Consider the following 24,307-nt stretch of genomic DNA (forward strand, 5'->3'; position numbering starts at 1 on the left):
AAACATATCGAAAATAAATTTTTATTTTCACCTTGCATTAATTTGACAACAAAAACAATGACTCTTCCTTTATGGAAAACAGTTCAATAAATAGTGTCGCCCAGCTGAACTGTATTTCCTCGAACTCTCCTGTAAGGGTAAACTGCTATAAAGCCGTCAGCCAATATGGTTGTATCGAGAGCTCCATACATTTTTTTTTCACTTCACATCCGTTTTCTCCCAACTGGTTTTCTCGCGTAATGCGTTTTTTTTATTCGCTCTGCAGTTTGTTTCCTTCTGTATGTACACGTTGCACCATAGCAGAGCTCAACTTTGCTCTGGTCTTGATTCAAACTTTGCGGGACTTAACCGGCCAGACAAGCACGCGTTTTAGTGCGAACGTAGCGTCCGAAGCGATAACAACAACGAAAAGAAATTTGAAATAAGACGGCCCATTCAACAGCGTGAATAGTCGGCGGGCGAAACGTTCCGCGACGCGAAAACTGTTTGCGGTTACTGACTCCCACGCCCACGTGCTTCCAATAATCGCTTCTCAGGCGCTACTCATCATCAGTGCGTGCGTGATGGGAAACACCGTCTGCAGCCACTTGCCGTAGTGGATGCCGTTATGATTAATCTCGGTCGCATCTCGATTAGATCAACATTGAATAGTGAACGATTCAAGTTAGAAGGTGCTAAACGGTGCTACACAGATCGCGAATGGTGCGGATGAGTTTATTCGTGGGTAAAGTGGTTACTTTTGATGTGTGCTTAAGAAAGGGAATAAAACGAAGGTGCATCTGAAGAAAGTCAACCGAAGGCAGGAAATCGAGTTCATAGAGGAAAGTTTTCTCCGGTGTTTGGCTGGAATGCCAACGGGTGATGGATCAAGAGAAAGCTTGCGTTTTGGGTGAAGCGGAATAAAAGTATTAAACAGACGAGAAGCCGAACCAAAGTGCCTGACCTTGATAACCGTCGAACTGTTGGAAGATAGACGAATTTTTCGACGTCGCGTTTTTCGTATTAAATTAGAATTGTCTTGCGCGCGCGTCGCATCGCGTGGCCAGCCTTTTGATGGTGGAAGTGAAATATGATGATTAATGGAAACGTCCCAAAGCAAAAAAATATTGTGAAAACGTGAGCACACAAACCAAGAGCTCCTAATTAAAAAAAAATAAATTGGCCCATACAAAGGAAACGCTTATTATTGAGCCCAAACTCCAGAGCATCGTTTAACAAAGAAGCAACAACAACAACAACAACAACAACAACAACATCCACTTGGCGGTGACTAACGGGAATAAAACCGGGAAACCACGGCAGCAGCCGCCATCGGAGCTAGTCACCCGTGGCCGAGTGCAGCGACTTTTTTTCGCGCGGATCCCCAGACCTAGATCTCAGAAGATTTTTGCAATGGATAAACAGAGTGTTGCGCTAACCACGGCGCTTCTGCTTCTCGTTATAGGTAATTATGCCGTTCCTCGCGGTCAAACAGCTGGCGGAAGATGCAAAGAAAATAAACCATGATTTGCGTTACTTTTCGACTTTTGTGAAACCGAATTGATATTGCTTATGTTTGTGGAACGTGTTATGCTGATTTATTGTAGCGATCGATTGGTAGAGTAGAATTGGGTCAAATAGGTATGGGGGTACAATAGGTATAGGGCATTATATTCGCTATGTTATTGCAGAGGTCGCTCGTGTTGCGTGAATTAGATACACGGTAGCCAATAGCGTTGACGACTGTCATTTCGGCTGTTATCGTGGATCAGCTGTATTAGTTACGAGGTCGCGCGTTGTTCTGCGAAAACGCATTGTCTTTCGTCCTCAGTACAGTACATTTAATCAATGTAAAAACAAATCAAGTGAGTTTTTTCTTACGTAAAAATTAATGCTGAACACGAGTTTTGTGATTTTTTGATATTTTTATTTTTGAAAAAAAAAAACAGACATCAACATGAAGCATACGACACTATAGGTCACTACTATAATGTAAATTTGAATTATTTTGCCAGGAAAATTGAGCGCAATTTCGTGCGAAAAACTCCAATACGAAGTAAGAGGACACAAAGAACATAAGTGCATCTGGTCAAGATGGCGCCAGTTTTCGATAAGCCTCTACCCGACCAAACAAAAAGCCCTTCATGGAATGGGTTCAACCCATGAAAAAACCATCACCATGGTCCAGAAAAACTATATTTTGGTGTTTTTATGGGTTTTTAAGACCATTCCATGGTGTTTCGATGGTTGTATAATTTGGCGCGGACTATATTCATGGTATTTGTATAGGGTTGTATGGTGTTCGAACCCATGAGATTCGAAAAAGAAAAGGAAAAGAAATCCAAAAAAATGCTCCGAAACAAAAACGTGATCGTCGCACAGCTAAGCAACCACGTGAACCAGAATGCACAACTTCAATTCAACACTCTAGCGACGACGAAGCCACCGAAGAAGTCAATTGCAAGTACAAAATCAGATGCAGCTGCTGAAAAAACACTTTTTTTTTCTTCAAAATTTACTTTTCCACATCATTTGCCACCTTCTCTATTTTCTTACCAGGATGACGTCAATGGATTGCATATATTATTTGTGTTATTCATTATTAAATAATCTGCAGTATTCATACTCTTCAAATAAAAGTTGAACCGCTGATTTTCTAGGTGTGGACAGTTTTAGTTAACCTTAAAAACATCGAAAAAAGTACCTTCGACTTATTTGATTTAGCTTGAAAAATACCAGGCGTAAAATCATTATTGCCAAAACGTTGCCAGATATACAACCTTTCCAACGAATGCTTGTTTGTCAAAATCAGTGCAAAAATACCATCGCATGAGCTCGTCAAAAAAACTGACCTACTTGACCCCACTCTACTCTACTGAGCATCATAGTAAACTTGACTACAGGAACTATATCCTATTGTATTCTCACCGAGCTTTGAATAACTTATTTCTAAAATTGTTAAATCAAAAGACTTCCTAGAAATGAAATATTTTTATAATAGGTTCTATAAAAATCCCCCGCTCTTTCTAAGGGACCTGACCCAAGTAGCAATTGCAACTTGTTGAAAGTTTTAAATGTTGCACAACTGCTACACAATATTTTTTATTGTTGAATATATTTGAAAAGAATTTCCACGGGTTTTTAAACTGATTGTGCAACTATGTAACTATAGAGTTGGCCAATAGTGTTAAGTATGCAAACATCAATAACATTTGTGAAACTAATCAGAAACTTTGCTAACTTGCACAAACAGTCTAACAAGTTGCAAATGCCTCTTTGTTTGCCATTTCACCCTAAAACAGAACTGTCCAACTACCCAGTACTCGACAAATGGCACAGCTATTGTTTTCATTATTTTGCTACAATTAGGAACATGTTGCACAACATACAAACAAAGTGCGCTTTTTCCATAACATAGTTGTTACCAAGAGAGTTACAAATAATATTCAGTAACGAAGCGTGCTACTTGGGGATGATACCACAAAAAGCGTTTTTGTTATTTTCATAACTGTCACATACTACCCATAGTCGCATGGGACTGACGCATGGCAATTATAAGAAATATAATGTTGACGTTTTTTCTGTGGTCGGGTGTATTCGCCAAGGGGACATGTTGCTTTGGAGTGCTCTGACATAAGATTTATCTGCTAAACAATTTGACCAGTGCACAGTAGTCCAACAAGCAAATTTAGCAGGAAATATTGGTCCAGCTTTCATCTTTGGATTTAGAGATTTGGTGTCTTAGAAACATTTAGTAATTTTTTCAGTAATGTTTCAAAGCAATCACTTCTGAACAACAACTTTTTTAAGACATCCAATTTATATCGTTCGCATTTTAGAGCAATTCCCATAACATAACATCAAGATTTTTACCATAATGTGACCAACCTTGAAGGAATTACTTTATATTACTGTTATGAGAATAAATTCCGCTTTTACTTAAAATATTAAAATAATTTTCGACGAATCAAAAAGTTAAGTTAATAAAAAAACGTTATAACCGCAAAATAACCGAAAAAACTTAGAAATATTCGTTTACATTGTTATCAAAATACAAACAAAATACAAGCTTTTTTGTGTGTTTGTTAAATTTGGAGAAATTGTTTACAGGGCGACAATGTATTTTGGGCTTAAGAGGAAGATGGAAGTGTAAAAATACGTGTATTTCAAACGGTAAATAGCTCAGTACATAGTACCTGAATATTTTTACATTTCCCACTTTATTTTGAAAGTTGTCCAACTGGAGCTGTAAAGGGTTCCCTGTCAGCATCACTCGCTACAATTGTAGACGATACGGGAAATGTTACCTACTAAAACACTGTTTATGGTCAATGGCAGTAGGCCGCGACTCTGATTGTGATATTGAGCGTACGGTTCAGATGTGCGGGTTCACAATCGCGTGGGCATGAGCGTTTATTTGTTTGCGCTTGAGACCGCGTTGATCAGATTATAGGTGCCCCATGGGGGTGTCTTGTTTTTTTTGCGAAATCTTGGGCGTAGTTATGTGTGGATAGTCGCGATTGCATGTTCGTCTTTGTATATCGTCGCGAAAATTTTGAGTGTTTGTATGCTAACGTCTTCCATCACGTGGGCTTTTTCATGTCGCGTGTTCTTGAATGATCGCGTGGACCGCGAATCTGATACTTATTTTTCAGTGTAGAGTAAGGTGGGGTAAAAGTGCGCGTGGGGCAAAAGTGTGTATAGGACTGTTAGAAGCACATAAGCGCTAGAACCTGGCAACGCTGTATTGATTTAGTGTACCTTTAAGTCAACTAATCGCACATATAAGCATGAAAGGTTTGAATATAATGGCTTGAGATTAAGGGAGAAGGACCATTTTTCGTTGCTTTAATATAATTTTTTGCATTTTGGGAATCATAAATTAACTGTTTGAATAAATCAGGATCTATAAAACTACAGTACCCTAAAAATCTTCAACATTTGGTTCGTTGCGAGATACATTTGATTTGATGAAGTAATTTTCGTAACAATTTAATAAGTTAAAAAACTGACGGTGGGGTAAAAGTGCACATAGCATATCCGCCCCTATGAAAAGACGCGATTGAAGCTTTTCATATAAAAATTGAACTAAATCTTCCATGATTTAAAGAAGGGACCAGCATCTCCAATAACTGCGAGCTCACCGGTCAAATTACGACTGATATGAGCGGTTTAGGAACAAAAGCATCAGCATAACTGGTTCCAAGGAGAAATATAGAGTGCCGAAAGCTCAGAGTAATTAAAAAAGAAACAAAAAACTATGAATATGTAAATAAAGATGTATTTCCAATATAAATAGCATATTCGCAAGAATTCTTGTAGTGATCTACCCAACTATGACAAATAATGATGTTACCAGGGGTTTGATCATGAACGACATTGTTTAAAAGATGAAATATCCAAGTTTTTCAACATAATGGAAAACTGAACAACATCAAACGAGGCAGAGGGAGGGGTACTTTTTAGTTACGAAGGAAGAGTAAGAGGGGATGGACATCCTAAAATTGATTAGTGTTTTTCTACCAATAGTTATTTTACGAAAACTGTTAGGTGTGCACTTTTGCCCCACCTTACTCTACAGTTCAGATGCTAGAATCGAGTGGGTTTTTCCATCTCACTAGAGTTCCCGGTCATGTCGTCATGGGACATGTTATCTGGTGGATATGAGCGTTATTTTTTGATCGAACTGAATGCATGGACCTAGTTTTCTAGGAACGAGGGTAGACTTCCAGACGCGACCGATTTATGATTTTGCGAATAGGGGGTTTGTAGGTTCACGTTTGAGATTTTGTTTGCAAATTTATAAGTGTTAAATCGGAGTGTTATCATGCGGCCGTAGGTGTGCGTGGATGATCGCGAAGCGCTCAAGTGTTTGTATGTTAACATGTTCTTCGCACGTGCTGGCTTCTGAAATTTTTTTAACTTGGTAAAGCCTGGGGGAAATTCTTCAAAGCCCGTCCTTGGGTTGCCAAAGATCATCTGATATTTTGTCATCTTCGGGAGTCCTGACAAGGAACATTCCAAGTTTAAAAGAGTCCCAAACCAGGGCTCATAGGCAAACAATTAGTCTATCATCTGTGTGCGTTTCGTGGGCAGATCAACCAGGGCTTGACAAATGAAGCAATTAATATGAGAAAGAGAGCTTCATGCTTTTTCGCCATGTTTATGTACGTGCGAAAATATTATGTAAGAAAATAATCTATGGAGGTCAGAAAGCTAGTTTATATTGATTCTTTTTTGTTTTTATTATAGACATTTTAACCGTAAGGTCATTCGCCTCTTTTTACAGACTAGAAAAATCTTTTATCAGAATATATTGGCTCAAATGGCACGTTTGTAGGCTGGAGTTTCTTCCGTTAGACTGCTTATATTTCTAAACTTTCAATAGTTTATCAAATTTACATTAAATTTAGGTATTTTTGAAAAATCAACGATTTTAATCAAATCCCTCCCCCAAAGCAATTTTCTGGCTACGCTACTGAACGGAAACCTTTATCACAATGAATAACCCAAAAAATGACATAAGCGGAGTCACAGCTGGAAAAACAATAGGTATATAAACAATACTTTGTATATATTTTTTTCCAGAATTTGATCAATAAACTGCCTGATAAATACCAAAGTTTGAAATTTATTTTCTTCTCTTCTGCTTTAATATTTCGAGAACATTTTATTCTACTTATATGTAAGAAAAATGCAGTCTTTAAAGAAAAAAATAAAAATAAGGTGACGTTTTGTTCAACTCAGTGGCATAGTGTATCTGTTTAAGATTTTCCAAAAACATGTTTGTCGCTCTCGAATTATAATATAAGTCACTGACATTAAGTTTATGTGAACCCATTAAGATAATGGTTTCTATGGTTTTTAGCTGAGATGGGATCCGTGTCATTAAATTTTAAACAACTAGATTGTTGTAACTACATACATGTACGTCTGTTTCAATGTTTTCAACTTAATCTACCGACTCGCACCATTACCATACTCGGTAGTGTTTTGCGCTGATAAATATGAACACACAAATCAGGACACAATCATAAGTTTCATTGCTATGATGGGAAGAGAGCAACGTCAAGATAATGGTACACCAGATTATTATTGTTATTATTACTCCGTACGTTCCTGCACGCTAGAATGACGAATGTTCGCTTGAAGAAAAAACTGAACATATGAGGCCAAGTTCAGTGACCCAAAAGTTCACTCTTTCACCGTTCGATGGTAGTGGACGGATAGTGGTGTGAATGTGCTGCACCAGAAAGATTAGCGACTTTTGTTTCGCCCCTTGTTTCGATGGGGAAGCGTTTAAACAATATCGTTTTGCAAGAAATTTGATACCTTGGTAAACATAATACGATTTATTTTTCATGTTTTGTCACCTAGGAAGGAATAGTAAACTGACTCAAATCGTACGTTCCCCAGATTGTGGCGAGTTATTCCAGCTAGAATCAAATGTCTGGCTTAGTGAGGAAAGTAGTGGTTTTTATAATACAGTGAAGACTCGCTTTTATCTTCCCCCGATTTTGCCTATCCATGATTTTATCAGCTTTTTGACCCGATTTTACCAACCACCACTGAAAATCCGTTTGATGGGTTCTACACACCTAGAAAAAATAGTGTAAATTTACGTCTCCTGACCATGACATATACGAGCATCAAAAATGACTCAGTTTTAAGTTTGATTTTAATTTTACATGACGTTTAATTTCGTAAATCATGTAATTGTACTCCACATACAGCGTTTGTTCTGAATGGTAGGAAGTGTAATTTTATGTCATTGCGCATGTAAAGTATATGTTTCATGTAAAATTAAATGGAACACGGTAATTGGTGTGTAGCATACGAACCAAGTAAAAAAGGAAAAGGAAAAAAATTAAAAATTTGTTTTTTTTGCTATTTCTTTTAATTTTGTGCTGAATCAGAAAGTGTTTTGAGGCTATGTCTGAGGATTAAAGAAGAATATTTTAACAGCTTCGGTTTATTAAATAGAAAGCAACAAAATTGGTCTCGACTTTGTCAATGTCTCAATTTTGTCAGCCTAAAATACGATAAGAAGCTTATATAAACGGCTTTCCACTGTATTTACAAGTCGAATCCAACCAATGATTGAATCATAACTGTAGACACCAGGCTAGACATTACAACAACGAACTGGTAGCCTGGTAACTGGTAGAGAAACTTTTTGTGGAACGTCTTTGGAAAAACACGATTTGCGGTGTTAACTGCCATTTAAAAACTACTTGACCGATTTATTTCAAACTTTGTATGCACATTCTATGTAAAAAATGTCTAACCTCTGCGTTGAACTTTTGAGATAATTTTTCAATTAAGGGAGTTTTTTACTAATAAAATGGCGGAGTCGCCTGTTTTCAAGAAAAAAGCTCCCTTAATTGAAAAATTATCCCAAAAACTCAACGTAGGAGTTCGGTATTTTTACGTAGAATGTGTATGCAAAATTTGAAAGAACAACAATAGCATGACAGTTTGCTGTTAGCAGCCGTTAACCACTAGAATATATCCTGTTAATAAACCTCATGTTGAATCACCCTGTAGTTAATTTGGAGTAGGTTTGCTGAAGGTATATGGTTTTTTTTTCAAAATAATTTTCTTGAAAATTGTAAACCTATGTTAAAAGCTATTTTAGTATGTGAAAAATAACGATCCTGACGTTTTGGTACTTCATCTTCTTTTCTTTGTAATTTCTTTAATATTCCGCATAAAATTCCGTTTATTTAAAACTTAGTTTAATAAAAACTTCATACTAAATCCAATCAAATCATGCAACTCACAAGTGTCTGAAACATTCTTGTATAAACTAAAATGATAGACATACATTTCATGGATAAAACGTCAAACAATTTATTTTACGGTTTCTCCACCAACACAGATATATTTTACCAGCATAAATATATAGATAGATACATGGTGTCTGTAGCAAAGTTACTCTACTCGTTGTGCAGCAAAAAAGCATTGCACGCAGGAAAAAAATTGTATAATAAAAAAAGCATATTAAAAATGGAGGCGCCCCCTTGAAGAATGGGAGTTTCATGAAAGTTTGCTGAAGTCACTTTATCACGAAAACGTCATTGAAAGTCAGAAAATACTTTTAATCGTCGTATGCGGGTTTGGGACACCCTTCGTAACTTATATCTCAAAATTTTGATGAAAACAATTAGTGTGTTCAACAAAATCATGTAATCCGTTGAGGTCTGAAACTGGTACATGTTCTCACCTTCGTTTTATCCTAAAAGTGTTCTAGTAGTAAACCGTATACAATGTTTAGTGAAGTTTTAGTGTTTTAGTGAAGTTTTAGTTTTAATTGTTTTTGAAAGTCTTTCAGACTTATTAAGGTGCTTATTTAGTGTATTCTAGAACTTATTGAACCTATATCGCCGATGAATAAAACAAATGTCATTGGTTCTTAGTGGCATCCTTGAGGAATTCCTTCCGGGATATGATGAGTTGCGTAATTGTCAATCTCCACAGATAGTGTGAGAATAATTTTTCCGATCAAATTTAACTACCCTCCCCTACTAAGGGAGGTACCCTCTCACCGCAGAAGGCGATATTTTAATTATTTTCGCCGAAATAAAAAGGTTTCAAAATATACACACCATTACCAAGAAAACCAGCAACGAAGTGGGATAGACTTGTTTTAATGGGTACCAGCAAGTTGGCCAGCGCAAACAGAATACCGCGATAAACTCATTAGCTTATTCACGGGCGGATTTATTTATCTGGAGAAATAGTGCGATTTATTTATTCGGAGAAATTGTGTGTGTGCTAATGACTTTTTACGTGAAAATGTGAGTTTTATTATCAAAGAGGTGAATTATCCGGGTCTATTTACTCATATGAGTGATAAATACAATGTTAGGATAGAGAGGATAGTCGTTTATCTGTCAATAGCTGAAAAATTGCAGGTCGCAGACGTTTTAGACTTTCAGTAATACTTGCATGATTTTCCGTGACCAGAAGGTCAGCAAGCGCTAAAGCGGGAGACGGAAAGTAAGGTGGCGATTTTTTTTTTGCGTCTTGAGCCGAGAGGTCGGTGCGACCAGCTAAACGGTCAAAAGTATTTGGCCAACATATGGCCATTGTTAGCATGAAACAAGCAGCAGCTGAAGGTGCTCATCATCGATGTATTCAATGCGAAGCATAACGTGATTGTGATCATGGGCGACGAGACGTACCTGACACTAGACGGTATTGACTGGCAGGGGACCGACTATTTCACGTCTCCCAGGAAAAAGGTAAGCAGCGTAAAGTACATATCCTACACCAGTTTCTCAAAGAAGGTGGCTGACAATTAATGAGAAAGGGATGCCAAAACCGGTCTATTTTTCTTCGTAACATGCGGGCATCGGAGAGATGTACAGAACGAAGTGCTTGCCGGAAGTTGCGGTCTTCATTCATTCACTATGTCGTGTTCTGGCCGGATCTGGTCTCGGTAAATTACGCGAGGCGGTCGTTGGAAGAGAACGTTTGGAGATCGCAGTCGTCCCCAAGAGCGTTGCTAACCCCTTCAACGTGCTACAACTACGCTCAATTGAAAATTTCTGAGAGAACCTGAAGCAAAGGGTCTACAATTTCGTGGAGTGAACAAAAAATGAACTGATTAATAAGTCCAGGAAGGCCATAGCAGGGAAGAACTTTTTTTGGCGGGTACCAATACAGCTTTAGCGATCATGAACTTGATATGAAAAACACGAGAGAACCTCATGACGCAGTAGGCGAGCAGACGAACGTTTCCCCGCCGCGAAGAAAGGTCCTCACGCGCAATAGTAAGTTGCGTGAAAGAGATGCAACTTAGCTTGGCTTAGCTTAGTTGACCGCGCGTGAGTTTCCAGTGATTGATCAAAGCCTGTTGACATTGCATATTGAACCAATTGTATGATACTTGGGGGTAGTACATCATACTCAACTCGCGACCTAAAGAGACTAAGATTATAGTATGATCAATAAAATAGATGGTCACGCCCATGCAGGTCAATTTTGGGATGGGAAGGAATGTTAGTTGTAACTGTTATGACCGAGGAATCCCCTGCATCATCCACAAGTGTCGCAGGATAGGATTGGTGTTAGTAGGTAGGGAAATGAATCAGGATACATCTTGGTACATATTGTGATTTAGCTAAGTACTCACGCGCTTTGTCTTTTTATTTTAGATCAAAGTTTTCATGTGTGCGACCTCCAGTAGAAATATGAATGCCGTTCGAATAGGCATTTTAATAATTATTCTTTCGCGGGGCGTTACATAAAAGGATAAAGTTGTGTGGAATATAAAACAGGTATCTATTCATCTATAGACAATATAATCTTAGCAATATGTACGAAAGTCGCTCGCGATCAACTTCCGAGAATTCGAAGCAAGAAATTTGAACTCCGAACATCCGGTCATCGGGAGAATTGCTTCTTATTAACACTTCAATTATTATTTTCAAAATTTGCAGTACAAAGCAAGCGTACAAAAAGTATAAAAGATATCCCAAATGAATGTGAAGAAATTCACAGCGAAATGTTAATGACAAGTTGGCATCTCCACTCTCCCTATCAGACACGCTTCCATAATTGGGTTAAATGTCAAATTGCATACGACATGTTTTTAAGCGTAATAAATATAATAAACATAACTACAAGGGCTTTTGATCCATTATCTACTGCACAGAAGAAGAATGGATGGGAGAAGAGCAATACTGGCAAAGACCAACTACCATATGAGTGATTCAAACTAGAAAGAGTGACGCAGAGTAGTGCACTGGACGATTTTGATGAGAGGACCAGAAGTGCGATTTTACGAAGTTTTAGCTTCCGATGGTCCTACATTTTCCGACAGAGTGAAGTTTTGGCGTGTTGAAATGTTTCCCACTATTTAGGCTATTGTACAACCGCCAGTAGAAACCTATAACGTTGGTACACAATCAGGAATAGCGAATCAGAAAAGGTGACTATATGTCAGTGATTCACTCAATACAGAATGGATAAAGGCTATGATGCAAAACCTTAAGGTGCAAGTCCAGGTTAAGTCTTCGGTACGGAGCAATACCTCGAACTAGGACCTTCTAGCATGTTGTTAGTCGCCTCTTACGACATGGGAGCAGGTTTCCAGTGGTTCTATTATTGGCTGAAATATTGCAAAAAAAATCAGCATGCCGGACACCACACGGCTTGGAAAGTTGCGTGTACGAGATCCAACCGATAAACAATAACATTTGTTTTTATTTACATAGTTTAAATATTGTGAGCATATCATAGATCCACGGCTTCGTTAAGCTACCGCAATGAGCCGTGTCAAATTAAAGAGTAAATAAAAAATCTTTCTACTATTATTGTAGATTTTGAAAGCACTGATTTATTCCAGCCTTCCCCATTAGAAGGTACGAAATAGCATGCCGTACAAGCATTTAAACTATAGTAGTTTATACTACTAAATTTTGTCATGACTATCAAAATGTTCATTGTTGTACATAAAGAAAAACACCTTCACGTGTAACCGCAATCTTTAACTCACAACTCCGACACCAGAACTTCGATCTAAACTAAATTTGATAGTAGTTAATACTACCTTTCATTACAAACTACATTTGTGAAAATCAAGTCAACCACCAGGAGAAAAAGATGCATTGTATGTAATTCAGGGATATTCATTTAATTGTCACTTCCTCGAAACTTCCGATTTCATCGATGGTGGCCAACGTCGTCAAATAAGGTATGATTGAGCCTCAGTGATTCAGAATCACAAATCCCAGCAATTTAGAAAATATTTTATTATTTTTGCGTCATTTAGATAGCAAGGTGATAGCGGTTTGTACGGGGGAATTGGATGTGTTACCAAAATCTTCAATATCGTAACTCTGGAACCACAGTTCTGATTGAAATAAAATTCAATAGCAGCCTATGGCGATATTACACCTTTTATTTGAATATGATATTGTTAAAATCGACCCAGCCATCTGAGAAAAATGAGTCAGATTATTTGACACACACATAAATACTTTTTCCGATCTCGACGAACTGTGTTGAATGGTTGGGTCTCGGTTAAAAAGTCGAAATTCCGAGCGATTGCTCGGAATTTCGACTTTTCTATATAAGAAAGGCAAAACATAAAAAAAATATTAACTAGGTAGAGTGAGTCGCTAAAAAGTGTATTGTGCAACATTGCACGCTCAGTGAAAGTGAGTACATATTGACACATGTCTTTGTGAAGATCAGATATATGAATAAAAGTGAACAAAGAGGCAACTAATAAACGCCTAAAAATCAAAAAATCAAAGGGTGAAGCGTCCATTTCGGCCTTATTAAAGAGGGTGTGCTATACGTATAACTACGCATAAATCGTCGTGTTGTATGTATAAATTGGCATTCGCCACTTTACTTTATTCTTAAGAACAAATATAATACCAAAACGACCTAAAAATGGTGAAATGATTCTGAGCGTAACGAAAACTCGAATCGAATGTTCCAATTATCGCATTACCATTTGAGCAAATGCGTTGAACAAAGATGATGCCGCTACTGTAACCAACGACTTCAAATGGGTAGGGCGAAAGTAGGCTTATTATTATAACTGACAATCTTTTCCCAGACTTGAACTTCATTTGATAGTAGTACAATTGCCGAATGTGCCGTCTGTTAAGTCCACCCGGATTTCCGGTGCTGAAATATGAGAAAATTTAAATCTCCAAGCAATCCTTGATCGTGATGGGGATCGAATTCGTCATATCCAGTGACTTGCGCTAGTACCGACTCATCATCTAGTCGTTTCGTGAGCAAAAACCCTTCAAACTTCCACCTCGAATACGTACTGCTTTCTTTGTTTACAACCCAACTTGGTAGTGCCTATGTGCTTCCTTAACATTGCACTTGACGGCACGTACATCCCTTATCCAACACATGCGCCGGTCATTATTGCTGCGACACAACTAATAGTGTCATCATTGTAAATGAGTTTCGCTAGCAATAAGCAGCGTTTAACATTTTTCTGCTCTCTTATATACGGCTGTTGAACAAATGTAGCCAAATATACTATTCAAATAAATCTTTCCAATTTCTTTTCGATTTTATATTTAGCGATGACGTCACCATCGAATTAAATTTTGGGCGCCGTCTGGCTACTCCTTCGTATTTATTGAAATTTGTTTGGCCGATTTAGCCAACACTCGGCACATTCATTGCATATGCTGCTTTATTCACAATTCGTGGCTGTACAGTATGGAGTCACGATGTAGAGGAAGTTCTCCATGTATGTCAAACGATGTAGTACTGCCCTCATCACCATGTGGTGCAATATCTATATTGTTGTCGGTCGGTACGATCATATCCAGACAGAAGACACTAGACGAGACAATAAATAATTCAATTTAAGCATGACACAAGCCCGAATGGTCCGAATGCGTTTCCCGTGTGCGCTTTCTTTATCTGTGGATTCCAGCTCTTGTCTATATTTTCAGCGCAACCTAATTGATATGATAACGATATGGGTATGCATTAAATTATGACCCAATTTGAAGGGGCATTGTTAATCACCGCTATTCACCGGTGTGGCCTGCTTGAAGCTCTCATTCATCCACCCAAAAACTGCGTTACCATTACTACTCAATATCAACCGACAGTGACGACAAAGTGTTTACATCATACAGGCTTACAATTGAGTATTATCAACACTTCCGGGGCCAGGCGCTTGTTTACGCTGATGGTGCCCCAGCGCATGTCTGTAATCAACGCTTTTGTAATGTAGGAGAAGTTAACTTGTGTGCTAATTTCGAAAATAAATTGTTCAGTAGATGAATTGAGCATCAATGTTTGTTGTATTCCTAAAGTCCGAGTGGGCAATAATTAGCATAGTTAGAAACAATGATAACAATCTCGAACTGCTTATCACATCCTATAGTTGATACGGATGGGTTACTTGACTCTCCGTACCTGTTCATATACCGTAGTTTATCTTACTCGAAAAATGTACGGTTAGGGGAACGCGAAGTAATATTTAAATTGTCAAACACAACGAACCACAAATTGTCAATTACACAACCACAGCGAAGACGTCGAAAAGCAAAAAAATAAGAATGCGGTAATTGTGAAAGTCATTAATATCTGAAATATTTTCTTCCTTTCTAACAATTACATATAATGAAATAATTGCGAAAATTTTATTTAAAATAGCATGGATTACACGGACTCCGGTCTGGTGGTACAGGGGGTATGGCAATGATCTCAAATGCTTGATGTCGTACTTTCGATCTCTGGATTAAGAAGGGTTCGATCGATAGGATCACTAGACCTGCAATTTTATCCTGCACAAAGAGATCCGGCTACGAAACCGTACATTATTTATCTCACCAAATATTTTTAATGTATTCCAGAAGATAAATGTACCTCGTAAGAAACCAAAACCGAACCACCCTAAACAGAACTATCCGGTTTCTGTCTTTCCTTGCTCAAGTTCAATGTTAAATTTACTTCCGGATGGGAAGACAGGTTCTCGTCTGTAGCAGCACAAAAATAAACGAAAACGATTATTTATTCCACCTATTTGCAAGCGCCTTTCACTTTTTGTCACGTTTTTACCATTGAGTAGGTCATGGGGGACCGAGGGTAAGATGTACAATGTTTGAGTCGAATTGAATTTCTTAGGAGTACGTACAATCATTAGGTAGCGAAAAATAATTTATTATCTGAGGGTGTTTATCCATTGATATGAAAAGGAGGAATATTTTTGGCAGAATAATTTAAAATTTATTTGATTGTAGTTACAACTTAGATACACATCTCAGAATTGTTTTGTAATGCCTTGAATATTCGACTACGCACTTCTAAATGTAGCTTTTATTGTAGGCATAAATGTTTTTACTAAAGCATCTATGGTTAAAAATATAACAAAGGATATAATTCTTAAATAATTTTAGTTGGTAGAAACTAAAATAATGCATACGCCCAATTTGCGAAAAGGCTAAACCGTGAACACGATTTTAAGCAGGGCACGGAAACTTGACTAAACTGACTCTGTCTTGTGGGTAGGACTGGGTAAATGGTCGAACTTGATACGATATTTTCAATAGGGCTCAGTATCTGGACACATAGAAAACCAATGCGAATGAAAGGGCGCTTGTATATCTTCTTCAAATTTCAAGAAAATATCGAAATATTTGAATATTTGTGCGCAACAACCACCTAGTAGACAAGATTATAGTGGATATTATTTATCAATTATATGACCTGCGTTAAGCCAAAGCGAACTGAGCGCCATAATTTTTTCCTGATGTTTTTAATGAAAAAAATAATTTTTCGATTATTTGCCATTATCATAAAAGGTTGAAGGGTACTTATTTGCTATCGATTACTATTTGAGTTCTCAGAAATAAATTGATGTAGGTGTTTATAGTGCTACATTAGCTGCGATAGCGATTTTTAGGAAGGTACCTCCAAATGGCGCTTGGTCCTCTTTGGCTTAACACAGGCCATATCATAGAACCGCCGAAATATTTTGAGAATAATTATTTTGAGAATAATAACCATACCATACCATTGGTGCTGTCCAAAATGTAAGTTTCGTGTTTATATTTGAAAAGAAGTATCTGAGCCGAATTCTAGAAGAAAAATGCATGTTTTGCCATTTTTATCATAAAATATAAATCGAACTAAAACGCATTTTAACTAATTTTCCTCTAATTTAGTATTTTAATCGTATGTCATAATAGCGAAAGCTGCCCTCCCCTAGGTTGACAGGTTTGACGGTATTGCAAATATCATCAAGCCTATTTGTGCATAAGTTTTGAAGAACCTCTGACAGACAACTGCTTTAAGTTGGTTATTGCATTCAGAGCCGTAGCGTGACCATCTGGCGCTCTTGGCGAAGTCTCAGTTTTGCGCCCCTTTGGTGTTGACTTTGCAATCACAAAGGCTGCCAGCAGTATTGTTAGCGAATATACCTGTTGAACATGAATCCCTCCGTAGAAAGACTTCAGAGGTAAAGGTTTAAGGAACTTCACCTAGACATGTGAATACAGTATACGTTGTATAACATTCCACTGACACAACACTCGAGGAACAGGTGCTTCAGTTCGATAACACCAAGTTCTTTCGTAAATTGGGAGGGTGAAAGTAATGTTACAATGCAGTCGGATGATTTCTCGTTTATAGGTTCATAAAAAGTTTTGCTGAATACCAAAACCGTTTCGGTTAAAAACCGTTGGGAATGTCATCCCTTACGGACCCCCAGACTTACCGCATATTTGCATTACTATCCTTTGGCTTGTCTTTCAATTTATTATATCTCCTGTAATTTCTGTCTCTGCCTTTGTATTCTTTAAGTTTTCACTTTGCGTCGGGCTTTAGGCCTGGGCATAAATAAACTCTCCTGGAATGACCCAGATCCCGACTTTCCGTTTATAAACATTGGTTGAACTTTGTTGGACCATTTTTCAGCTTCCCAGTAAACGAAATGGCGGCTAATCGTGTAAAAATACATGTTCTAGGTAATCCGCCTTAACTCGCCAGCAACTCGCCCTGACAGTGGGGTTGTTTCGTATCAAAGATAATACGCTAAATATTGTGAAGATTCTGAAAGAACTAACACAGACATAGTGATAGATACTCCGAAAGGTCGTCCCGATAAGTTCAGAATTGTGAGGTTCTGTCTAAAGCAAGCAACTGACGTTAGTGGCGACAAGGCTTGTATGAGGGACTACCGCATCTAAATGACCGCTTACAAAGTTGAGATCGACAGTGGGACCACCGATTCGAAATTGTGCGTGGATCTACTGAAGTATGAAGTTGGCTGTTTCAAGGTTCCTTTGTTTCATTAAGCGAAAGTTTTTGGATTGCAAATCGCACTGGACGAGACACAATTGCGTGTCCTTTCAAACTCCTATCGGGTGAACGTTGGTGTTTAATTACGACTTTTTCGACAGAAATCGTCTGCCTGTTCGGCTGTTGTATCTTGCATTGAGAATGCTGAAAAATAGGCATGCCTATTATGAGAGAGATCATATGATCTAGGGTCCTAGGAATTTAAAGCGTTCCCTTTAAAGACGATCTAAGCACTCTTGCAGAAAGAAGAGCTATGTCACCCACCACCACAAATCATTATGCTCTTTTGGAAGAGTATCACCCTGATCGCCAGTCAGCCAACAGTCTGTGCACACTGGCGTGGTCGACTGGCGAGTCACCCTGGATTGACTTTTTCTGTGGGCTGTGTTTGTAAACATTGATCAACAGCTTACTGGCAGTGCTTGTGGATCATTGTTTGTAATCGGTCGACTTCGTCATCGTGCACAGGCTAACTAAAAATGTAAATATAGAAACCTGTTAGTGGTAGTTTTTGGTATGTACTAGTGTACAATTGTTATGTGCTATTCGCATGTCTATCTGTGTATGTGATCGTCTGAGTATTTGTGACCGCCGGATCAGGGAATGGATGTCGTACATGATAGATAAGTGGGTAATCCTTCCTAGAATTCGTTGGTTACTTTTTATTGGTGTTCAATTCGTGCATTCAATTCGATTCATTCGGGATGATCGGATTGGACAAAATTAAGGTATGATGAACTTACCGACGCACATGAACCAACCATTCCCGGTTAGCATAATCCTTACCTTCGGTCCTAGCATATTAGACTCATGCCTTTAGTTGGACCAATCAAAAAATGACGCTCATATTCCCTAGACATCACGTTCCATGGCAACATGACCAGAAACTCTAGTGATATGGGAGAACTCACTCTCTTCCTGCATCTGATCAGTATATTGAAAATTATGTATCAGATTCACAGTCCGTGCATTCATGTAAAAACGCACGCGAATATGAGAATGGACACACGGTTACAAAATTGAATTTATACACGCGACAAACACTTAAGCCCTTGGCGATCATCCACGCAACCTACACCAGCGATCCCGCAAACATCCCGGTGATAAGCTGAGCGTCTCAGCACTTATAAATTTTCAAACGCTGTCTCAAGCGTAAACATACAAACTCCCACGCTCGCGTGGTCATGAATCAGTCACTTCCGGTAGTCTCTATTCTCGGTACCAGCAGTCTAGGTCCATGCCTTCAATTGTATCAATAAACAAGAAAGAACTCATATCCACCGGACAACATGCTCGAGCCCTTCGCGATGATAGACGCGATCGCGAAGTCCCTGCGTCCTATCTGAGCCGTACAATGTGTATCACAATCAGAATCACGACCCGCTGCAATTGGCCTTAAACAATGTTTTAGTGGGTGACATTTCCCGTCTCGAAAAAAATGTCATAATAGCAAAAACTCCGTTTGTTTACATTTGCGATTTGGGCCCTAATGAAAGATCTATGTCGATTTATAAAATTTCTAATTATGTGCATGTAGCTTGACGTAATTGTTTTGTTTGAAAGTTATAGACATATAAAACACGTCGTGTTTTGATAATATCATCCATAAACCACCTCACAAACTAAAAAAAAAAACAACTTTTTTGGTTTAATTTTTTAAATTAAAAAAGTCCATCATTTCGAAACATGAAGAAAATCCTAGTATTTTTTTAAATGGATAAACGTTTCTTTTACACTCTTTCTCAAAACTTAAGAATTTTTTTAGACATTAATTTTAACAAAGGTTTGAAATTTATTTTGTTTGCTGAATTTCTCAACTCAAACAACTCTTATCTCAGATGAATCGAACTCAACAATACCTATGCAAAAGGTTGGGAACGATTTGAAAAAAGGGCAAATTACATTCGATTTTTTCTGCATATTGCAATAATACTAATCTTTAACATCGTTTTTACATTTCTTATAAAAGAAATGTATAGAATTCGCTCAAACTTTCAAGATTTTTTCCGAGGCCCGGAGGGCCGAGTCTTATATACCAATGGACTCAGCTCGACGATTTGGGACAATGTCTGTGTGTGTGTGTGTGTGTCTGTGTGTGTGTGTGTATGTAACGGACAAATTCTCATTCGTGTTTCTCAGCAATGGCTGAACCGATCTTATCCAAACCAATTTTAAATGAAAGAACTAAAAAACAGTATGAACGCTATTAATTTGTTTTTGATTCTGATGTTTAGTTTCCAAGATATGAATGTTTGAATGCGTAAAAATGGCGTTCTTTGCAGTTTTTTTTAAATTATCTGCCGAAATTGACAGCATAGATTAACAATTTATATGTTTTTAGACAGCTTTAACGAATACCTTTCGAACAAGCTATAGATTATTGAAATCGGACTATTATCAAAAGAGATATTTAACATTAAATGCGGACGAAAGATTTTTATCATTTCCCATTGCCAGAAATATGATCAAAAACATGTAATCTATTATTAACGCCAAAACGGCTTATTTTAGGTCAATAGTATCTTCGGAGAATTTAATGGAGGAAATATGCCCTTTCTTTTGGTATTGTGCTTTTGCTGATTAATCCCCCTATGAGTGAGATATTTTCACAAATTTTCTTGGAAGTGATTATATCGAAATGATGCCTTCTACAAATTTGTAGCTCTTACTTTTGCGAATAACTTTACTGAAGACTTCAAATAACTATTTTGAATACTTTAAAAGTTATGGCTTGTTGTTTGTTGATTACTCTTTGTCGCCTATTTATTGTTCAATATAGAAATAATCCATTGAAATAAGCCAAACATTATTTCGACAAATCGAATTTTGTATTTCATTTTTCTATCTACAACCGCTAGGAATAATCACCGAACACTTCCAAGTTGTCTGGAAGGAACTTGATAACTTATCAGTGCAAAAATGTTCATTTGTGCGAACCTTCTGACTGCAATTTTTCTAATGACCATCGGATCGATCTGAAACATATCGGAAAATGAAAAGCGAAATAAATAACTCCAAGCAACGGCGTAGCCCAGAGAAGTTTTTGGGGTTTAACACCATACAACGCCACCACCACACCCAAAAAAAATATTGGATTGAAGTTGAAAATTTATTGATGCAGACTGATTTAATTCAATATTACAATAACAATTATCTGATCCGTAGATTGATAACCTGTTGTTGTAAACATCATGAGGACTTTTGATAAATTGTCGGAATGGGGTCCTGATATGTAACTGATCTATTGGTCTTGATTTCACAGTTGTCTAATAGCATCAATATCAAATTCCTGCCTGAAAACATTCCAATAGAAAATTACAGAGTTCTGTAATCAATCATAGTCCTCAGATTTATTTTCAAATTGATCTCGTTTTTGTAGAGATGTACTGTAATAAGGGTCTTTATTTAATTGGAAGAGAAGTTAAAATTGATTTAATCACTGAGAACTGACATACAAGTAAAGTTTTTAACTTGTGTAAGAAATAAAACTGTCGCTTTGAAATGACAACGGCAAGTAGCAACTTGCCACTGGCCGGCGCTTCGATCAGCCAGCAATCGCTATACGGGACTTGTGTTCAAACTTGGATGCAATGGTGACTCACGCATGCGAACCTGTATACGATGATGATTTACAATGCATTTTTATTTAAATGTTTACACAGGTTTTTCGGGAAAGTTTGTTCCAGCTTATATGTCTGTTCTCTGTGATTTAATGTCTATGAAACATAGAACTGCTCACCAAAAAAATGCATAACTTTCAACATTTGCTAAAAATGTTCTTGCCTTTCTCATTCACTCTAAAATTCGTCAATCCAATCCCGACCCGGAGGGCCGAGTGTCATATGCCAATCGACTGAGTTCGTCGAGATCGGAAAATGTCTGTGTGTATGTGGAAAAAATGTGACCTCTGTTTCTCAGAGATGGCTGGACCGATTTGCACAAAGTTAGTCTCAAATGAAAGGTACAACTTTCCCATCGGCTGCTATTGAATTTTTTTTATTGATTGGACTTCCGGTTCCGGAGTTACGAGTTGAAAAGTGCAATCACACAGCAAATTCCCATATAAACTGAAATGAAAAATTTTCAAAATCAAATTTGTATTTTTGATACCAAATGACTTTAAAATGCATGAAACATTGAGATGTTTGACAAAAATTGACTTTTTTTGGACTTTGGTACATTTTTGTCTTTCTCATATAGAAAGGTTATGCAATCACTCTAAAAATCGTCAATCATACCGGCCCGGAGGGAGTATGCAGTAAGGGGTTGCTACTTTAAAATTAAAACTAGTTTAAAATTTCTTAACAAGTTGAAAATTTTCGGCAGGATCTGGACCTCCCGGATCTTTCTCCATGATCCGCCGCTGGTTTCAAGCGATGTTTCAGTATCACATATTATCTCAAGATCGTGGCTGTCGATCCATTGTATGTATGTGCAAATCGTACTGAACATGTAATATTCATTTCCACCATTGTACTGAACATAACCAGCCATGGAATCGTAGTCTGGACAAATGAGACAAGCACAATTGCACCACTAGGTGGACTAAGACAGATTTTTTTTTGGGAATGCGTCGAGTTGAGACGAAAACGTAATATGATTAATAACGAGGATAACACTTTCCGAATGTAGAGAGAAATTTATGAAAAATGACGATTTCCATTCGATACTAGCAGGTTCTGATCGATTTTGATGAGCATTTGATTTTTGTTGTATGACCAATTATATGTATAGGTCAAATGTTTAAAATCAGCAATTTAAGGTCAAGATAATAAGATAATAATAAGGGTCTTTATTTAATTGGAAGAGAAGTTAAAATTGATTTAATGTCTATGAAACATAGAACTGCTCACCAAAAAAATGCATAACTTTCAACATTTGCTAAAAATGTTCTTGCCTTTCTCATTCACTCTAAAATTCGTCAATCCAATCCCGACCCGGAGGGCCGAGTGTCATATGCCAATCGACTGAGTTCGTCGAGATCGGAAAATGTCTGTGTGTATGTGGAAAAAATGTGACCTCTGTTTCTCAGAGATGGCTGGACCGATTTGCACAAAGTTAGTCTCAAATGAAAGGTACAACTTTCCCATCGGCTGCTATTGAATTTTTTTATTGATTGGACTTCCGGTTCCGGAGTTACGAGTTGAAAAGTGCAATCACACAGCAAATTCCCATATAAACTGAAATGAAAAATTTTCAAAATCAAATTTGTATTTTTGATACCAAATGACTTTAAAATGCATGAAACATTGAGATGTTTGACAAAAATTGACTTTTTTTGGACTTTGGTACATTTTTGTCTTTCTCATATAGAAAGGTTATGCAATCACTCTAAAAATCGTCAATCATACCGGCCCGGAGGGAGTATGCAGTAAGGGGTTGCTACTTTAAAATTAAAACTAGTTTAAAATTTCTTAACAAGTTGAAAATTTTCGGCAGGATCTGGACCTCCCGGATCTTTCTCCATGATCCGCCGCTGGTTTCAAGCGATGTTTCAGTATCACATATTATCTCAAGATCGTGGCTGTCGATCCATTGTATGTATGTGCAAATCGTACTGAACATGTAATATTCATTTCCACCATTGTACTGAACATAACCAGCCATGGAATCGTAGTCTGGACAAATGAGACAAGCACAATTGCACCACTAGGTGGACTAAGACAGATTTTTTTTTGGGAATGCGTCGAGTTGAGACGAAAACGTAATATGATTAATAACGAGGATAACACTTTCCGAATGTAGAGAGAAATTTATGAAAAATGACGATTTCCATTCGATACTAGCAGGTTCTGATCGATTTTGATGAGCATTTGATTTTTGTTGTATGACCAATTATATGTATAGGTCAAATGTTTAAAATCAGCAATTTAAGGTCAAGATAGCATCATTTTGAAACCGCCAACTTCGGAGGTTTAGTATCTTCGATGAGTTTTACAAACGTTAAACAGCGCATCATTTGATAAAATAATTTTGACGGTATATCGTCCAAGAAGTATTTATGGTGATTTTTCTCAGGTTAATATTCATGACTACAATAAAGTCTCAACAAATTCGCTAGACACGAACTCTGTTACTATTTCTGAAAAATTAATTCTGCATAATTTTAAAAGTTCAAGAATTACGGTTTCGGAATTATGCCGTTTGGACAGTATGATCGATTTTCACCAAACCCCCACCAAACCGAATTTCTGGATACGCTGCTGACTTCAAGTAAGTAGAAACAAAGTCGTTCTACACTCGTTCACAAGAAACTTCTTCGAATGCTGAATATCTATTATAATACATTGAAACCCTGATTTTATCAGCCAAATATGAACATATGTTTGATGGGCTCTAGCAGACGAACAAGACTGAATTCGAGTAAATCCTTTCTTGAGCATGTTTTCCTTATCATGAAGATGGAAATATGCAAAAATAAAAAGTTCATCATAACCAGAAATAGTTATTAGACTACATCAAGAATATTTCAACAATTTTAACAGCTTCAGTTTATTATAAAGAAAAAAAAATTGCCCGATTTAGT

At 37.4% G+C, this 24,307-nt stretch overlaps 2 protein-coding genes across 2 annotated transcripts in view; one reads left to right on the forward strand and one right to left on the reverse strand.

Annotated features, from left to right (window-relative positions):
* LOC131683839 (rabankyrin-5) overlaps positions 1 to 24,307 on the reverse strand; it is a 99,068-nt gene that overhangs the window by 28,639 nt on the left and 46,122 nt on the right. The gene's annotated exons all lie outside the window — the stretch shown is intronic.
* Positions 348 to 24,307, forward strand: part of LOC131683846 (uncharacterized) — a 38,128-nt gene continuing 14,168 nt past the window's right edge. The window contains exon 1 of the mRNA XM_058966199.1: positions 348 to 1,444. Coding sequence (XP_058822182.1) covers positions 1,393 to 1,444 — 52 coding nt within the window. The 5' untranslated portion in view covers positions 348 to 1,392. The remainder of the gene's footprint in view (positions 1,445 to 24,307) is intronic.

This window comes from Topomyia yanbarensis, chromosome 2, assembly GCF_030247195.1.
Source record: "Topomyia yanbarensis strain Yona2022 chromosome 2, ASM3024719v1, whole genome shotgun sequence".
In the NCBI taxonomy this organism is placed as follows: domain Eukaryota; kingdom Metazoa; phylum Arthropoda; class Insecta; order Diptera; family Culicidae; genus Topomyia; species Topomyia yanbarensis.